At 43.9% G+C, this 18,291-nt stretch overlaps 1 protein-coding gene across 2 annotated transcripts in view; it reads left to right on the forward strand.

The window, feature by feature from the left end:
• The window catches only part of LOC121570634 (apoptosis-stimulating of p53 protein 2), a 67,665-nt gene that overhangs the window by 35,648 nt on the left and 13,726 nt on the right, over positions 1-18,291 (forward strand). Inside the window, exons 4-14 of one of the 2 annotated variants that reach the window (XM_041882112.2) lie at positions 239-309; positions 835-936; positions 7,858-8,032; positions 8,183-8,364; positions 10,269-10,433; positions 10,692-10,733; positions 13,371-13,418; positions 14,084-14,279; positions 15,914-16,024; positions 16,274-16,398; positions 17,036-17,441. In XM_041882112.2, coding sequence (XP_041738046.1) covers positions 239-309; positions 835-936; positions 7,858-8,032; positions 8,183-8,364; positions 10,269-10,433; positions 10,692-10,733; positions 13,371-13,418; positions 14,084-14,279; positions 15,914-16,024; positions 16,274-16,398; positions 17,036-17,441 — 1,623 coding nt within the window. The remainder of the gene's footprint in view (positions 1-238; positions 310-834; positions 937-7,857; positions 8,033-8,182; positions 8,365-10,268; positions 10,434-10,691; positions 10,734-13,370; positions 13,419-14,083; positions 14,280-15,913; positions 16,025-16,273; positions 16,399-17,035; positions 17,442-18,291) is intronic. The other variant, XM_041882118.2, reaches the window with a different exon arrangement.

Consider the following 18,291-nt stretch of genomic DNA (forward strand, 5'->3'; position numbering starts at 1 on the left):
CCACCAACCACACAAATACACTACGCATGCGTGTGTCAGTGTATGGTATCTGAAAGAGCAAGAGCTGTTTCAGTCACTCATATCAGCTATAGTTCCAATTAACACTTTGCGAGAGTTTCTCATAGTTTCCTAAACAGACTTGGTGGCTTTTTAATGTTTCCAGTCCCAAAAAAACTTCTGCTGCTTTACTCTTCTCTCCGAGTGTCTTTTTGACTGAGGTTTTGGACATGTGTTTCAGGTGGCCCCCGAGGATCAGACTCAAAGAGGAACGGAGTAAAGAGCCCCTCAGATAGACTGATGGAGAACGGGGTGAGTTCAGAAACCATTGACTTTAGACAAACACTTGGAGACCTTTTAAAACAGTTTTTCAGTTACTCACTGTGTGCATTATACAGTTGCTAATTGCTGAGGGTACATGTACATTTCCTGTCCTATGAGTCATTAGACTGAGCTATGTTTGACCATTTCCTTCCCCTGCTGTTGGTATGCTGGTGTTTAGTTTTCAAACTTTTTTAAAACCTGTAACAGCTATAACTTCCAAAGAGAAGGCGAGTGAGAGAAGGAGAGGGAAAAACGAGTTTGGTTAAGTCCTGTGTCACCAATCGCGCAAAAACATTCCCCATATTTGAGCTTGTGCTACTCACCCACATGCAGAGACTGTACTTGTTCTACTTGGCTTCAGGCCTGTCCTGACAGATGCAAAACACACATTTCCTTTGGTTTGGAGTGAGAGAGAGAGGGTGTTTGTACGTAGACTATGTGTGTCTTACTTTGCCAATTCTCTTTGGTGTGTGTGTGTGCGTGTGTAGCTGACCCTCTCTCTGTGTTGTGCAGGTGTTGGCCCCACGGATGGACATGACTCTGGCTGAGCTGCAGGAAATGGCTGCCAGACAGCAGCAGCAAATAGACACACAGCAACAACTCCTCGCCTCCAAGGTAACAAGGGAGGGAGGGAGGGAGCGTAGAAAGATGGAGAAGGGGGGTGGAAAGGGGCTTATGAGACATGGATGAAGAAAGAAAGCAAGGGAGAGCTAGTGCGGTGGGATGAAAGAGAGCGGGAGATACTGAGAGCAAGATAATGTGAAAGAGGGTGATGAGAGGGTGGGTGAAGTGATGGAAATAAATGGAGAGGATGAAAAACAGACGGGGGGTGAGAGACAAAGAGAGAGGAAGATTAAAGGCGAGGTAAAAGTGATAGAAAAAAGTGGAGGCAAGGAGCACAGAAGGGGAGTTATCAGGGAGAGAAAAATGTTTTTTGGAATAGGAAGAGATTGCAAGATAACCCTTTTGATGTAGCATCTGGTTTATGGGATGGCCTTGAGCAGGTGGAGTGATGGAGAAGGTAACAAACAGGAAAATCAAATAGCATTTTATGTCACGTGCACCGAATACAACTGGTGTAGACTTTACAGTGAAATGCTTGCTTATGAGCCCTTCCCAACGATGCAGAGTTAAAAAATAATAATACAAAGAAAACATTTTAATAAAATAGTAACATGAGGAATAAAATAAAATGCACAAGAATGGAGCAGTACCAGATCAATGTGCAGAGGTATGTGGAATTTGAGGTAGATATGTACATGAAGGCAGGGTAAAGTGACTAGGCATTAGGATAGATAACAGTAAGAGTAAAATAAAGAACAGCAGCAGCAAATTATGAATGTAAAAGTATGTGTTTGAGTTGTGTGGGAGTGTCAATGTAGTGTGTGTACACAGTATACAGTGGGGAGAACAAGTATTTGATACACTGCCGATTTTGCAGGTTTTCCTACTTACAAAGCATGTAGAGGTCTGTAATTTTTATCATAGGTACACTTCAACTGTGAGAGACGGAATCTAAAACAAAAATCCAGAAAATCACATTGTATGATTTTTTAATAATTAATTTGCATTTTATTGCATGAAATAAGTATTTGATCACCTAACAAACCAGTAAGAATTCCGGCTCTCACAGACCTGTTAGTTTTTCTTTAAGAAGCCGTCCTGTTCTCCACTCATTACCTGTATTAACTGCACCTGTTTTAACTCGTTACCTGTATAAAAGACACCTGTCCACACACTAAATCAAACAGACTCCAACCTCTCCACAATGGCCAAGACCAGAGAGCTGTGTAAGGACATCAGGGATAACATTGTAGACCTGCACAAGGCTGGGATGGGCTACAGGACAATAGGCAAGCAGCTTGGTGAGAAGGCAACAACTGTTGGCGCAATTATTAGAAAATGGAAGAAGTTCAAGATGACGGTCAATCACCCTCGGTCTGGGGCTCCATGCAAGATCTCACCTCGTGGGGCATCAATGATCATGAGGAAGGTGAGGGATCAGCCCAGAACTACACGGCAGGACCTGGTCAATGACCTGAAGAGTGCTGGGACCACAGTCTCAAAGAAAACCATTAGTAACACACTACGCCGTCATGGATTAAAATCCTGCAGCGCACGCAAGGTCCCCCTGCTCAAGCCAGCGCATGTCCAGGCCCATCTGAAGTTTGCCAATGACTATCTGGATGATCCAGAGGAGGAATGGGAGAAGGTCATGTGGTCTGATGAGACAAAAATATAGCTTTTTGGTCTAAACTCCACTCGCCGTGTTTGGAGGAAAAAGAAGGATGAGTACAACCCCAAGAACACCATCCCAACCGTGAAGCATGGAGGTGGAAACATCATTCTTTGAGGATGCTTTTCTGCAAAGGAGACAGGACGACTGCACCGTATTGAGGGGAGGATGGATGGGGCCATGTATCGCGAGATCTTGGCCAATAACATCCTTCCCTCAGTAAGAGCACTGAAGATGGGTCGTGGCTGGGTCTTCCAGCATGACAATGACCCGAAACACACAGCCAGGGCAACTAAGGAGTGGCTCCGTAAGAATTATCTCAAGGTCCTGGAGTTGCCTAGCCAGTCTCCAGACTTGAACCCAATAGAAAGTCTTTGGAGGGAGCTGAAAGTCCGTATTGCACAGCGATAGCCCCGAAACCTGAAGGATCTGGAGAAGGTCTGTATGGAGGAGTGGGCCAAAATCCCTGTTGCAGTATGTGCAAACCTGAAGAACTACAGGAAACGTATGATCACTGTAATTGCAAACAAAGGATTCTGTACCAAATATTAAGTTCTGCTTTTCTGATGTATCAAATACTTATGTCATGCAATAAAATGCAAATTAATTATAAAAAAATCATACAATGTGATTTTCTGGATTTTTGTTTTAGATTCCGTCTCTCACAGTTGAAGTGTACCTATGATAAAAATTACAGACCTCTACATGCTTTGTAAGTAGGAAAACCTGCAAAATCGGCATTGTATCAAATACTTGTTCTCCCCACTGTATACAGCAGTCTAGTGAATGTGTGTAGGGTCAGTGCAGATAGTTCGGGTAACAACTAATTGACTATTTAGCAGTCTTGTGGCTATTTAGCAGTCTTATGGCTTGGGGGTCAGAGAGCTGATGCTCTGTTACCGTTTGCTGGACGGTAGCAGAGTGAACAGTCTATGGCTTGGGTGGCTGGAGTCTTTGGCAATTTTTAGGGCCTTTCTCTGACACCGCCTGATATAGAGGTTCTGGATGGCAGCGAGTTTGGCCCCAGTGATGTACGGCGCTGTCCGTACCACCCTCTGTAGTGCTTTGCAGTCAAGGGCGATGTATTTGCCATACCAAGCGGTGATGCAGCCTGTCAAGATGCTCTCGATGGTGCAGCTGTAGAACCTTTTGAGGATCCGAGGGCCCATGCCAAACCTTTTCAGCCTACTGAGGGGGAAGAGGCACTGCCCGGCCCTCTTCCCGACTGTTCAGGTGTGTGTGGACCATGTTAAGTCTTTAGTGATGTGGACGCAAAGGAACTTGAACCTCTCGACCCGCTACACTACAGCCCCGTCGATGTGGATGGGAGCTTGCCCTCCTCTCTTTCTCCTATAGTCCACGATCAGCTCCTTGGTCTTACTGACGTTGAAGGAGAGGTTGTTGACCTGGCACCACACTGCTAAATCTCTGACGACCTCCCTATGGACTGTCTCCTCGTTGTAAGTGATCAGGCCTACCACCATCTTGTCATCAGCAAACTTAATGATGGTGTTGGAGTCATGCATGGCCACGCAGTCGTGGGTGAACAGGGAGTACAGGAGGGGACTAAGCACGCACCCTGAGGTGCTGTTGCCTACCCTCACCACCTGGGGGCGGCCCGTCAGGAATTCCAGGATCCAGTTGCAGAGGGAGGTGTTCAGTTCCAGGGTTCCTAGCTTGGTGATGAGCTTGTAGGGGACTATGATGTTGAACGCTGAGCTGTAGTCTATGATCAGCATTCTCACATAGTTATTTCTCCTCTTGTCCAGGAGAGAGAGGGCAGTGTGAAGTGCAATTGAGATTGCGTCATCTGTGGATCTGTTGGGGCAGTATGCGAATTTGAGTGGGTCCAGTTTGTCTGGGATGATGGTGTTCATGTGTGTCGTGACCAGCCTTTCAAAGGAGAGGAAAATAAGGGAAATAGTTGTACAGATGAATTGTGGCACAGGTAAGAACATTACTGTAGGATGTAGGGCAATAAGCCATTGAGTTTATTCAGTGTGTTGGGTTTTCCCCATCCCATTAACATGTGATTGTGCTCATCAATCACTATAACCATGGTATAAACTAAGGACTTTTTTCAGATGCAGATGAATGAGGGAAATAGGCAGACACATTACAGTTTGGTTGATTGATGGGTTTCTTTCCTTCAAAGGTTTTTGTAGTTGCTGAGGCATCTTGAACCACAGCCTCACTTTCCACCGCTATATTGTTTTGTACCTATATTTATCAAGGCTCAAGTTTCATGGAGATGAATTCTCTTGAGATCGTTTTTTCTGTCTCTTTTCTCAGTCAAACTGAGAAGTGTTTTTTTCTGTTCTGCCTTGCATGGCTCAACCCAATCTTTTCCACACTGCGTGCACACCTGTGCTCTCTCTCTGTCTGTGTGCTGATCCGAAATGTTTGTTAGGGTAACCCAGAGGATAGCACAACAAGCTTAGGAATGTAGCCCTGAGCTTTATTTTGCCCCTAGACGTCATCACGCAACAATCATCAAAGCGCGTAACAGAACAGTGTACTGTCTACACTCGGTTTGTTGTTTTTATGACATAGTTTCAATTAAATAGTTTTTAATCATAGCTAAAGTTTGTATCTTCGGATTCGGCGAGGCGGTCAGCGTTAACGTCTGAGACCGCAAGTTTGTGTCCCGGATTCCTGTTAAGTAGCAGTTAGCTGATAGCCATCATGAAAATGGAGCAGGCTAACGCTAGCAGTGCTAGCCCACCTGTGTTTTTATCCACGGCTGGGCACAAATGCGTCAGGTGTGAGATGTTTTCCTCACAATCACAAGATGAAGATAAGGTGGAACTGGAAAATGGACAGGGATTTGTCTGCCCTAAATGCACCACAATCAAGCAGCTTAGGTAAGAGATCCTCCGGCTGTTAGCTCGGCTGCGAGAAAAGGATAACCTGCTTTCTAAGTTCACCGACCTTGCTATAACCCAGGCAAACCGAATCTCAGTTTTAAATGCCTCCTATAGCACAGCTGTCGATGAGTCGGGCTGCGTTTATCTGTCCCAATCCAACGGACAGATGTTAAGCTCAACTCCGCGGCCCATGAGAGACTGGACACTCGCAAGGCGTAGGAGATCGGGGAGGCAGTCTGGCCACCCTTCATCTATTAGAGAAGATCCGATCCAGCTATCAAACAGCTTTGCCCCGCTTGAGACGGACCTACCAATCCCGGGAGTGAGCACGGATCCCGGGTGTATACCAACAGCCGGCGGCCGCCCAGTTGCACCGTCCCCCATGGCCACCGCAGTTCAGCAGGTTGCTTCCCCAATCGGATTCAATCACGACCACCATCATTGTGGGCAGCTCGATGGTGAGAGATTTTGGCCTGCCCACGGTCTGTGGACCGACCAGGGTCCACTGTCACCCAGGAGCCCATGTCCATTACATCAACTCTCTGCCCACGGTTCTGGCCAACTACTCCAATATTGACACCATCGTCACTCACGTAGGTTTTAACGACCTTCGTTTTAGGCGAACTGAGGGAGGACTACAAAAAAATTAAACATCCTCGCTAGCACAGGGAAGAGAATAATTATCTCTGTCCCCCTTCCCGTGCTACTGAAGGGGTTCCGAACATTTCATCCGACTCTTTGCCCTGAACGAGTACCTGAAGAAACTTTGCAACTACAGGATTGTCTCTTTTTGTGACAACTTTGACTGGATTCACCCTAACCGCAGGGGTTCTAGGATTATTTCCAGCAACATCGCAAACTGTTTTAGATACTGACGGACAGGGTCTGGTAGTTCTCCAGTTCTCCCTGTCAGAATAAGCAACAGAGGACTTGGAAAGCGTATCAACTCCTGTAGAAATGGCACTATGATTATTGTGAGAAACCTAATTTATGTTCCTTTAACTCTGCCTTCTAATGAGTTTATACAAACTGTAATCTCCTACCATTCTGATATATTGGAGACCTGTTAGAAAATGTGGTTGTAACGTTAATAAATTGGTTGTTATTCTATTGGTACCTCGAGGCAGATGCCCCAGGGGCAGAGTGGCCCACACTCATTGAATATGACCTTTCTCGTGAATGACCTCGTTACAGAGCACAAAGTTGATTGCATGTGTCTCACTGAAACATGGCTGTCATCAGACTGTAGTGCCCCTCTTATTGAATCCTCCCAAGCTGATACAGAGAGACTCATCCATGCTTTTATTACAATTAGGCTTGACTACTGTAATGCTCTCCTGTCTGGTCTACCCAAGAAAGCCATTGGTCAACTGCAAAACATACAGAATGCTGCAGCACGGGTACTGACCAAGACCAGACGGAGAGCACACATTACACCAGTTTTAAGGTCTCTGCACTGGCTGCCTGTGAGTTTTAGAATTCATTTTAAGATTATTCTATTGTTTTTCTTAAATCAACCTACGATTATGCACCCCAATACATGTCAGACATGCTTTTAAGTTATGTACCAAGTAGGTCCCTCAGGTCCTCTGGCACTGGCCTTTTAACCATCCCAAAGCCTAGGACCAAGAGGGGGACTGAAACTGTGGACATATTTAAAAGAGATCTTAAAATACATATGTTTAGCGTTGCTTTTCCTTAGGGTGCTCAGTTTGTGTCATTGTTTTTTTTTTTTTTATCTTATGTATGTTGTGTAGTAAATATTTCAGCTTTTATTTAAAGCACATTGCGTTGTATTCCATGTCTGAAATGTGCTGTATAAATAAAGCTTAATTTGATTTGATCACCCAGGAGAGCAGCCAAGTAAACATGCCTTACTATCACTACAGATCATCTGTAATGGAGCTGGAAAATACACTATTGTTTTAAAGTATAACCTTTCTCAGGAGATTCATGTCACGTTTTATGGCGCAATGAGTAGTTCATTGTTAAACTTTCTGACTGTAGTGATATTCCGTTTGTCAAATGTTCAATTATAACTAATGACAGGTACTGTATGTTTGGCAGGATAGCATGCCATAAAAGCAGCATTCAATATAATTGAAAACAGGTCATAGATACACCAAAATGCACATCACTACATTAGCTGTATCAAAAGGAAAGCAGAATGGGCATTTAAAATGATATAGTAGGCTGTCTATGAAATGATGGAGAAAAAAAAAAGAAAAATACTTTGTTCAGGGAAGGTGTAGGAGCAGCCGCTATGGTTTATAAAACAGCAGGCCTCCATAACATCCTCTATTTTTTCTCCCCTCCCCCTCCACAGGAGCAGTGTCTGCACAATCTGAAGCAGCAGAGGCAGCAACAGCACTGTAATAACTCAATCTCTCCTCTTTTCATTCCTGCTCTCTTCTCTACTCCCCCTCTCTTTAGGAGCAGCGTCTGCGCTACCTGAAGCAGCAGGAGCAGAGGCAGCAGCAGCAAGCATCAGAGCAGGAGAAGCTGCAGCGTCTAAGGGAGAACGTGGAGAACCAGGAGACCAGGCTGAAGAAGGTCCGGGCCCTCAAGGGCCAGGTGGAGCAAAAACGCCTCAGCAACGGCAAGCTGGGTGAGCACAGTGTTGCTATTGATGGGCAAGGGATTGATTGTTTGTTGGATTGATTGAGTGGTGAATTGATTGGTGGATTTTTATAGGATGACTGACTGATCGATTGGTTATAACCTGTGTGTATGTGTCTCTTCCCCCCCTGCCCTGTAGTGGAGGAGATAGAGCAGATGAACAGTATGTTCCAACAGAAGCAGAAGGAGCTGGTGGTGGCTGTGTCCAAGGTGGAGGATCTCAGCAGACAGCTGGAAATGCTCAAGAATGGCAAGATGGACTCCTTCCACGACAACCAGAGCTCTGTGGCTGAACTGGACCGCCTCTACAAGGAGCTACAGGTGTGTGTGCTTGGAGTTTGCAGATGTGGGACAATAGAAAATTCCATTTTACCTGAACTAAATCCCAGAAGCTCAGTTGTTAGAAAGTGTTTTCCATATGCATGCTATTTAACCCAGGTCTGATTCCAAATCACATTCATTTTGCATGTGGCTCGTGTGGGACTCAAACCCTTAACTCTCTCTAACACCATGCCCTATCAACTGAGCCAGCAGAACCACTGGTTCATAGCCTCATACAGTGCCTTCAGAAAGTATTCACACCCCTTGACTTTTTCCACATTTTGTTCTGTTACAGCCTGAATTAAAAATGTATTCAATAGCAATTTAATTTTGTCACTGGCCTACACACAGTACCCCATAATGTCAAAATGGAATAATGTTTTTTTAAATTTTTACAAATGAATAAAGAAATGAGAAGCTGAATGTCTTGAGTCAATAAGGATTCAACCCCTTTGTTATGGCAAGCCTAAATAAGTTCAGGAGTAATAATTTGCTTAACAAATCACATAAGTTGCATGGACTCAGTCTTTGTGCAATAATAGTGTTTAACATGATTTTTGAATGACTACCTCATCTTTGTACCCCACACGTACAATTATCTGTAAGGTCCCTCAGCCAAGCAGTGAATTTCAAACACCGATTCAACCACAGACCAGGGAGGTTTTTCAATGCCTCGCAAAGAAGGGCACCTATTGGTAGATGGGTAAAAAAAAAAAAAGCAGACATTGAATATCCATTTGAGCATGGTGAAGTTATTAATTACACTTTGGATTGTGTATCAATACACTCAGTCACTACAAAGATACAGGCGTCGTTCCTAACTCCGTTACCGGAGAGGAAGGAAACCGCTCAGGGATTTCACCCTGAGGCCATACGTGACTTTAAAACAGTTAGAGTTTAATGGCTGTGATGGGAGAAAACTGAGGATGGGATCAACAACATTGTAGTTACTCCACAATACTTACCTAAATGACAGTGAAAAGATGGAAGCCTGTACAGAATAAAATATTCCAAAACATGCATTCTGTTTTTAATAAGGCACTAAAGTAAAACTGCAAAAAATGTGGCCAAGAAATTAACTTTATGTCCTGAATACAAAGCGTTATGTTTGGGGCAAATCCAACACAACACATCACTGAGTACCACTCTTCATATTTTCAAGCATGGTGGTGGTTGCATCATGTTATGGGTATGCTTGTCATCGGGAAGGGAGTGTTTTTAGTATAAAAATAAATTGAATAGTGCTAAACACAGGCAAAATCCTGGAAAAAAAACCTAGTTCAGTCTGCTTTACAAAGACAGTGGGAGACAAATTCACCTTTCAGCAGGACAATAACCTAAATCACAAGCCCAAATATACACTGGAGTTGCTTACCAAGACGACAATGAATGTTCATAAGTGGCCTAGTTACAGTTTTGACTTAAAACGGCTTGAAAATCTATGGCAAGACTTGAAATTGGCTGTCTAGCAATGATCAACAACCAACTTGACAGAGCTTGAAGAATTGTTTTAAAGAATAATGTGCAAATATTGTACAATCAAGGTGTGCAAAGCTCTTAGACTTACCCAGAAAGACTCACCGCTGTAATCGCTGCCAAAGGTGATTTTAACATGTATTAACTCAGGGGTGTGAATACTTATGTAAATTATATATTTCTGTATTTGATTTTCAGTAAATTTGCTAACATTTCTAAAAACATGTTTTCACTTTGTCATTATTGGGTATTGTGTGTAGATGGGTGAGAAACAAAATCAATTTAATCCATTTTAAATTCAGACTAACACAACAAAATGTGGAATAAGTGAAGGGGTATGAATACTTTCTGATGGCGCACTGCATGTCCTCTACCCTGTCCTCCATCCGAGTTCAGCTCTCTGACATGTCATCTCTTGTCCCCTCTAGCTGCGTAATAAGCTGAACCAGGAGCAGAATGCCAAGCTGCAGCATCAGAGAGACAGTCTGAACAAGCGCAACCTGGAGGTGGCCTCTATGGACAAACGGGTCAGTGAGCTCCGAGACCGCCTTTGGAAGAAGAAGGCCGCTCTGCAGCAGAAAGAGAACCTGCCTGTGAGTACACACACGTAGTGTACATACACTACACACATACTGTACAGAAGCGCAAGCACAAACACATACGCACTCGCACAAACACATACGCACTCGCACACACACATAAATGCAGAACACCTACTTTGACATCTCAAGACTTGGTGAAAGAAATGGAACTGTTTACATAGTGAAGCACACCCCATCAAAAGTGATAACCTGAGCGCCCCCTAGGGGCTGGAGAGTATAAACACACTGTATTTTGTTTACCTCTGAAAGCCCAAGATGCCCTGGCCCTCAGAGCCGGCCTCTATCAAAAAAGTAAGACTCCTCAAACGTGTCTCTCGCTGCCTTTCTGCACTGACAAACAAATCACTGACTCACAGGACTGAAATACCCTCATAGCTCTCCTTCCACATTTCACTTGTTCAATCTCAATCTATTCAGCATTCTTCAACCCTGGTCCCTGAGACCCACAGCGTGGGGAGATGTTTCTCCCAGCCCAGTACTAACACCTGATTCAGGTATTTTAGTGCTTGGCTGGAGCAAAAGCCTGCACCCCCGGTGGCTCCCAAAGATCAGGATTGAAGGACACTGGTGGAATGAATCATTGTTTTGATCATGTCACAGGATTGATTTGCTATCTCAGTTTACACTCAACACTCCCTCTCTTCAGCCCAGCTTGGCAAAAACAACTCCAGGAGAGGGGAGGAGACTAGAGCTCAGGCAGGCAAACGGACAGACAGGAATGCCAGAGGAGATGGTATCACTGCCTGGTATCTCTCTGCCCCTCTTCCTCTGAATTGTTTTTGACTCCTGTGGTTTCCATGGAACTTTAATCTATGTAAACATGGAACTTTTTAATCTGTCTTTGAAAGATTTTGTGAGGAAATTGTCAGGACACATGAGATTTGCTGTAGCCATTAGTGTACTAGAACAACGTGTAAGGGCATGGAGTGTTTGTCAAATGGAAACTCAGAGTGGTTGTGGATTTGCTCTGACACTCAATTTCTTAAACTATGTTAGTAAATCACAGGCATGATTTTATTATGATTTGACATGTTACATGTGGTGGGCATTTTACAGAATCTATCCTCGATTAGTGGTATTTTAATAGAAACAAAACCACTGTCAAATGAATAGACAACACCCTTTACTTTCCTTGATAACTCTATCATGTTGTATTTCAATCAAACTAACTTAATGTGGGGAGTCTAGATTTACAGTGCCTTCAGAAAGTATTCATACCCCTTGACTTTTATATTCCACATTTTGTTGTTAGAACCAGAATTCGAAATGAATTTAAAAATAAAAATATCGAACCCATCTACACACAATACCCAATAATGACAAAGTGGAAAAAAAAAAAAAAAGGGAAATGTTTGCACATTTCTTGAAAATGACCCCAGTCAATACTTTGTAGAAGCACCTTTCGCAGCGATTACAGCTGTTACTTTTTCTGGGTAAGTCTCTAGGAGCTTTCCACACCTGGAGTATACAACATTAGCCCATTAATTCTTTAGAAAATTCTTCAAGCTCTGTGAAATTGGTTTTTGATCATTGCTAAACAACCATTTTCAGGTCTTGCCATAGATCTTCTTGTAGATTTAAGTCAAAACTGTCACTCGGCCACTCATGAACATTCACTGTCGTCTTGGTAAACAACTCCAGTGTAGATTTTTAGCCTTGTGTTTTAGGTTATTGTCCTGCTGAATTGTGAATTAATCTCCCAGTGTCTGATGGAAAGCCGACTGAACCAGGTTTTCCTCTAGGATTTTGCCTGTGCTTAGCTCCATTCCGTTTATTTTTTATCATGAAACATTCCCCAGTCCTTAACAATTACAAGCATACCCATAACATGATGCAGCCACCACTATGCTTGAAAATATGGAGAGTTGAACTCAGTAATGTGTTGTATTGGATTTGCCCCAAACATAACACTTTGTAACTACAATGTTGTTTATCCATCCTCAGTTTTCTCCAATCACAGCCAATAAACTGGTGAAATCCCTGAGCGGTTTCCTTCCTCTCCGGCTAGCGGGAAGGTTCCTGTCTTTTTCCGTGGCTAAACCAACTAGGCTCGTAATTTAACAATTGTATTCGTATATATGGATGGAATACAAGTTTGTTATTAAGGCACATGAAAATGCACATGTTCCAGAAGGCATTTCTGCCCAAAAACGCATTTTGATAAAGAATTAATGTTTACGATCAAATGCCGCTCGTGTAAAGTAGTGACGTGCGACATATGCCTAGTTTCCTGAAACGAGTCACAAATAGTCTGCTTTGTAAGCTGCTCTCGATGAAAGTGTATACTAAGCAAAACACATTCTATACCATTAGATCCCCCTCTAATATGCAGTGCTAAAACTCACAGAATTAGTAATTCAACCACATACTGTAGTGGAATTAATCCTTCCCTTAATAGGCATACTTAATAATTTTATATAAATGAAAACCACAAGTAGAAAATAATTTAATACAATATTAAAAAAGTCCATCTTTTTAAGTCCTCTCTCCTTTGTTGAAGGGAAGAGCTGAGGTAAAGAAAGGAAAGCTCTGAAGAGGTAAAGGTGTAATATGTATGTACTGTAGTTATTACAGATAAAAGCAGAGAAGCTGAAGGCTGAATAGAGCAGGACTCTTTGAGGAGGTGATTTAGTGACAGTCTGCCATGAATCATAATGAGCAGAGCTTTTTGAGGCAGCCACAAAGAGCCATTACGTTTACCCTTCTCTCTGGCCAACTACACAGCAAGGGTCTGTCTGACATCACCTGGTAGGCATGTTTCAACCACATTGGTCTCAAGACGCTAGCCTGAAAGATGCCAGCCTAGAATCACCTCGCTACTTCTGAACATATGGGAGGAACTGATCAATAGTGACTTATGTACTTGTATGGGCTTTGACTACTAGTGTGTTCAACTGCTATTGCCTTTTGTGTTTTTGTTTTCTCAAGAATGGCTACCCTGGTAAGGAGAGGGCTTCAAAAGACACTCATCCCCAGGTACAGTAATTAATGGCAGAGGTGGACCTGACATACAGACATAGACACACACTGATCTCTTCAGCATGACTTGGCAGAGCAGCAGCAGCTGTAGGATTTACTGCATTTCTGTTTCCAGTAGCGATGTGCAGTTGATTGATCTTGTTTTAAAGGGCATGGCTTGACGTATTTAATCTGCTCGGTTGTGTAAGACCTTGTTTCACACAACTGCTAAAGTTTGTTTTCTGAAACAAAAACTTTTGGAGAAGGGCTTTGGCCATGTTAGAAAGTAAAGAGAGCTGATAGTTTGGTCTGGCTTTTTTTCTAAATGTTTCAGAGTTAAACTTGATCAAGCTTTATGTGGGGTAGTTGGAGTATTTTTCAACATTGTTTAGCTCCCCTAAATTAGCTTATCATATTTTAATTCAGAACTTCAACCACTCCGTATTTAGGAATAGTGGCAAATAGACTAACAGCGTAATCTACTACTAAGCTGAGGGAGATGCTTAAGAAATGTATTATCTGTTTTTGTGATGTACTTTTCACTCTTTACATACTGTGTTTGTCTCTCAGTGAGTGACCCTGTTGTTCCTCCCCACTGATGACAAGGTGGATCTGTGTGTTTGTCTTGCTCTGAACTGTCAGTGTTACTCTCTCCCTCCCTCCATCTCTCTTTCTCCCTCTAGCTGCCCTCTGATGGTCTGGCGGGTCAGCAGCAGCAGCAGGGTCCTTCTCGTGTGGCGGCTGTCGGCCCGTACATCCAGTCGTCCACCATGCCTCGCGGCCCAGTGAGACACGAGCTGCTGGTCAAACCTGCTGTATACCCCGACGGCACCGCCAACCTCCCCGCACACCCAGACCCACAGGGCAAGGCCAACACAGGTGAGACAGTGACCTCAACCTTACACATGTTCCCTTCACCTTTCCCTTCTCACGTCTTCCCTCTTGGCCCTGGCAAAGTGTGCCTGTCAATTCTTCTGCTGAAGTCTCCACTCCACCTCTTTCCCTCACATTCCCCTTTTAACTATGGTTGGTACTCTATATCTCTACCTCAGCTGAGTGATAAATAAAATCACGATGACGAGCTTGTAAGAGGTTTGACATGTGATTGAGTTCCCCACCCTCAACAGGAGCCGAGGATTCTGAGATACCCCTGTTGATAGACGGGCTCTGGTTGTGACGTGACTCTAAGCTCAGAAGGTAGCCTACGGCCTTGGTGCTCTGGTGTGGCTATTTCCTCTACCGATGCCCCTAACCATAGATCTAGGATCCGATTACCCTACTCCTAATTTGAACATGAACCATTAGGGGGATTTAAAAGATACTGGACCTTGAATCAGTGGTTATGTTGCCGTGTTGTTGTTCCCGTCTGAGATCACAGCCTACCTTCTTATTCATAACTCTTCCACCACTAAATGGCGACTTATTGTATGTCTGCCAGGGTGGAATACCAGCCCTCATGTTGCTGTGTGATTGTGCATTCAGAGGTTGAACCAGGGAAAGCTCAGTAGTATTCTCCTCAGATTGGTCAAATGGCTACTATCAATTTACCTCATCTACAGGTAACTGCCAAAATAAAGGAAACACTAACATAGTGTCTTAATAGGGTTTTGGGCCAGAACAGCTTCAATGCACCTTGGTATGGATTCTACAAGTGTCTGGAACTCTGTTGGAGGATCATGCGACACCATTCTTCCACAAGAAATTCCATAATTTAGTGTTTTGTTGATGGTGGTGGAAAACGCTGTCTCAGGCGCAGCTCCAGAATCTCCCATAAGTGTTCAATTGGGCTGAAATCTGGTGACTGAGACGGCCATGCCATATGGCTTACATTGTTTTCATGTTCATCAAACCATTCAGTGACCATTCCTGCCCTGTGGATGGGGGCATAGCCCAAATAATGGCCTGCCCAGCATTTCTATACATGACCCTAGGCATGATAGGATGTTAATAGCTTAATTATCACAGGAACCACACCTGTGTGGAAGCACCTGCTTTCAATATACTTTTTATCCCTCATTTACTTAAGTTTCCATTATTTTTCATCATCATCTCTCTTTCTGCCAGATCTCTGTTGTATGTTTTGCTGTGAGACGATACTGCCTGTTTGTTGAATTAAACCGTGCCTGTTCATATTCTCCTTCCACTCTGGATTCGGCAGCATTCTAAATGGGTCAGTTGGAACAATCACATTACCGCCAGCAGAACTGACAGTCTGACAATCATGTGGTTTCGGACTGGCCCGATCAGGTCTAAATCAGTTATTGAGGAAATGCGAAAGATGGAAAGAACTAGCTAGTTCTACCACATTTTGCTCTCCTGTACTGTCTTAATTTTGTTGAGAAAACAGAAGACCCTACCACAGGGGTTTTCCTGTATTGCTATATAGCCCAGTTTTGGCCAGACCCTTTCTAAACATATTTCACCTTCTATTGGTTTCAATTGAAAGTATTGTTAGAAAACACCCCTTAAACCACAACTCCCTGACCACCACCACCCTCACCCCCCTCTCTCAGGTAAACTGGCAGAGTGGGGCCCTTTGGGACCAGAGTCCAACAGCAGTAGTCATAGGTCATCCTCCACACTGCCCAGAATGACCTCTCACTCCAGCCCCAACACAGAGCAAGGTAACCACCCCCACAGCACAACCACACATAAATATGACTGTAAGACTCGACCACACAATGACCAGATATGTAGTGGCCAAATCATATCCGCGAACCCACACAAACATGAGCACAAGACTCAAACTTCCACTTTACTATCCTTGAATATGCACTTAAGTAGTTACACAGTCCAGATAGGGTTTTGTGATTGTTTTCCCTGTATGTGTGTCTAGTTATGTTTACACCTGTGTTGTTGTTGTGTGTGTGTAGATGAGACTGAGGGGATGAATAAGGACAGGAGGGTGCGTCCGTTCTCCATGTTTGAGCCCACTGAGGTGCCAGCCGCCTCCCTCCGCAAGAACCAGAGCAGTGACGACCTGGTCAGAGACTCCCAGGTAAAAACTGTGCAACTGAACAAAAATGGCTGCTTAGCTGTTTTTACTGCAGACCCAAAATGGATGGTGCCCAGAAAGTCAGAAAACTGAACATTTCATTAAACTGAGTCCAATACCTGCCAACTTTCCTACCAACAGCTTAGAGCAGTTTCTCCAATGCACACACACAGACACATGTACCTACAAATACATGTACATAGTACACCTTTAACAGGACATTTGTTTTTCCATGCAGAGGTTTGAGTGTAAGCCTGCGAGTAATGGGGTTAAATGAGAAGAAGAACAGTGCTTCAGAACCATGCTGTTACAGATCTAGATAATAATGCATCCTGCCTTAACAAGGCACTTGACCTTCTGTTCATACTGCTCATTATTACTGCTCAATCTAATCAACCTTGAACTGAGTGGATGTATTTGCAAAGCAGCTAGATTGAGCATGACTTATTGTGTGCACTCACTGTAAGTAGTGCAGGATAATTATCGGCTGAATGGCTGTATTGTGATGGGTCAACTGTAATGTAAATATCATGGACATGAACTCTTGACATCAGGAGTTCTCCTTGATCAGTTGTGTGTGTGTGTGCGTGCCATTCCTCTGTGGTCTAACCAGCTTCTCTCCGTCTCCTCCTTTCCCCAGTCTGTTGCTAAACCCCCAGTTAAGGTGCCCCCACCCGTTGCCAGCAAACCCAAAGCCCCCAGTGGTGCCCCCTATGGCAAGCAAGGCCTCAACACAGGCACCTTCCCCAAGGCCAAGCCTCCCAGCCAGCATCAGCAATCCCAGGGGGGCCCACAGGCCCATGTCTCCCTGCCCTCCTCCCAGAGCCAGACCCTGCCCCTGCCCTCAAAGCAGGACCCCCCTCCGGCGGCCACTGTCAGACCCTTCACCCCAGAGCTGCCTAAAGACCTGACCAAGCCCCAGACCCTGGCAGCCAGCTCCATCTACTCCATGTACACCCAGCAGCCCACCCCAGGCAAGCCCTTCCCACCAGCCATACAGGGGGCTCTCAACAGGAGCCAGAGCCGCGGCAACGGATTTGTCAGTGGTAAGACTACCTTCTGGTTCCTCTTCAGTTCCTGTTGACTTTATCAGGGCTACTGTCTGTCTGGAGTCTTAAGACAAATAGCCAAATTATTTTGACAATCAAGAAAGATGTGTGAACCATGGCTCCAAAGCATTTCACTGAACACCAGAGTACTAGAAACAGTCTCATTTCTGTTATTTTCTCTGTTTTACACTTACTGCAAGAGTAACTCCTAACAGAGAGTTTAAAGCAGGCTGACGTCAGTCCTATGTTAAGTACCTAGGAGAGTACAGTAATTTAATTTAGGCAGTGGAGAGGAGAGGGTCCTGACTCAGAACAAGCTGTAGTTAGTTAATCTAATTAAAGGTAATAAGCAATGAGGCATGGCAATCGTTAAATAAAACATCAAAGCAATCCTCATCATCACCCTGTTACTATTACTGGTTTGCATATGCAGAGACAGTGGGGAGAACAAGTATTTGATACACTGCCGATTTTGCAGGTTTTCCTACTTACAAAGCATGTAGAGGTCTGTAATTTTTTTCATAGGTACACTTCAACTGTGAGAGATGGAATCTAAAACAAAAATCCAGAAAATCACATTGTATGATTTTTAAGTAATTCATTTGCATTTTATTGCATGACATAAGTATTTGATCACCTACCAACCAGTAAGAATTCCGGCTCTCACAGACCTGTTCGTTTTTCTTTAAGAAGCCCTCCTGTTCTCCACTCATTACCTGTATTAACTGCACCTGTTTTAACTCGTTACCTGTATAAAAGACACCTGTCCACACACTCAATCAAACAGACTCCAACCTCTCCACAATGGCCAAGACCAGAGAGCTGTGTAAGGACATCTTGGATAAAA

This window comes from Coregonus clupeaformis, chromosome 1 (genome assembly GCF_020615455.1).
Source record: "Coregonus clupeaformis isolate EN_2021a chromosome 1, ASM2061545v1, whole genome shotgun sequence".
Lineage (NCBI taxonomy): Eukaryota > Metazoa > Chordata > Actinopteri > Salmoniformes > Salmonidae > Coregonus > Coregonus clupeaformis.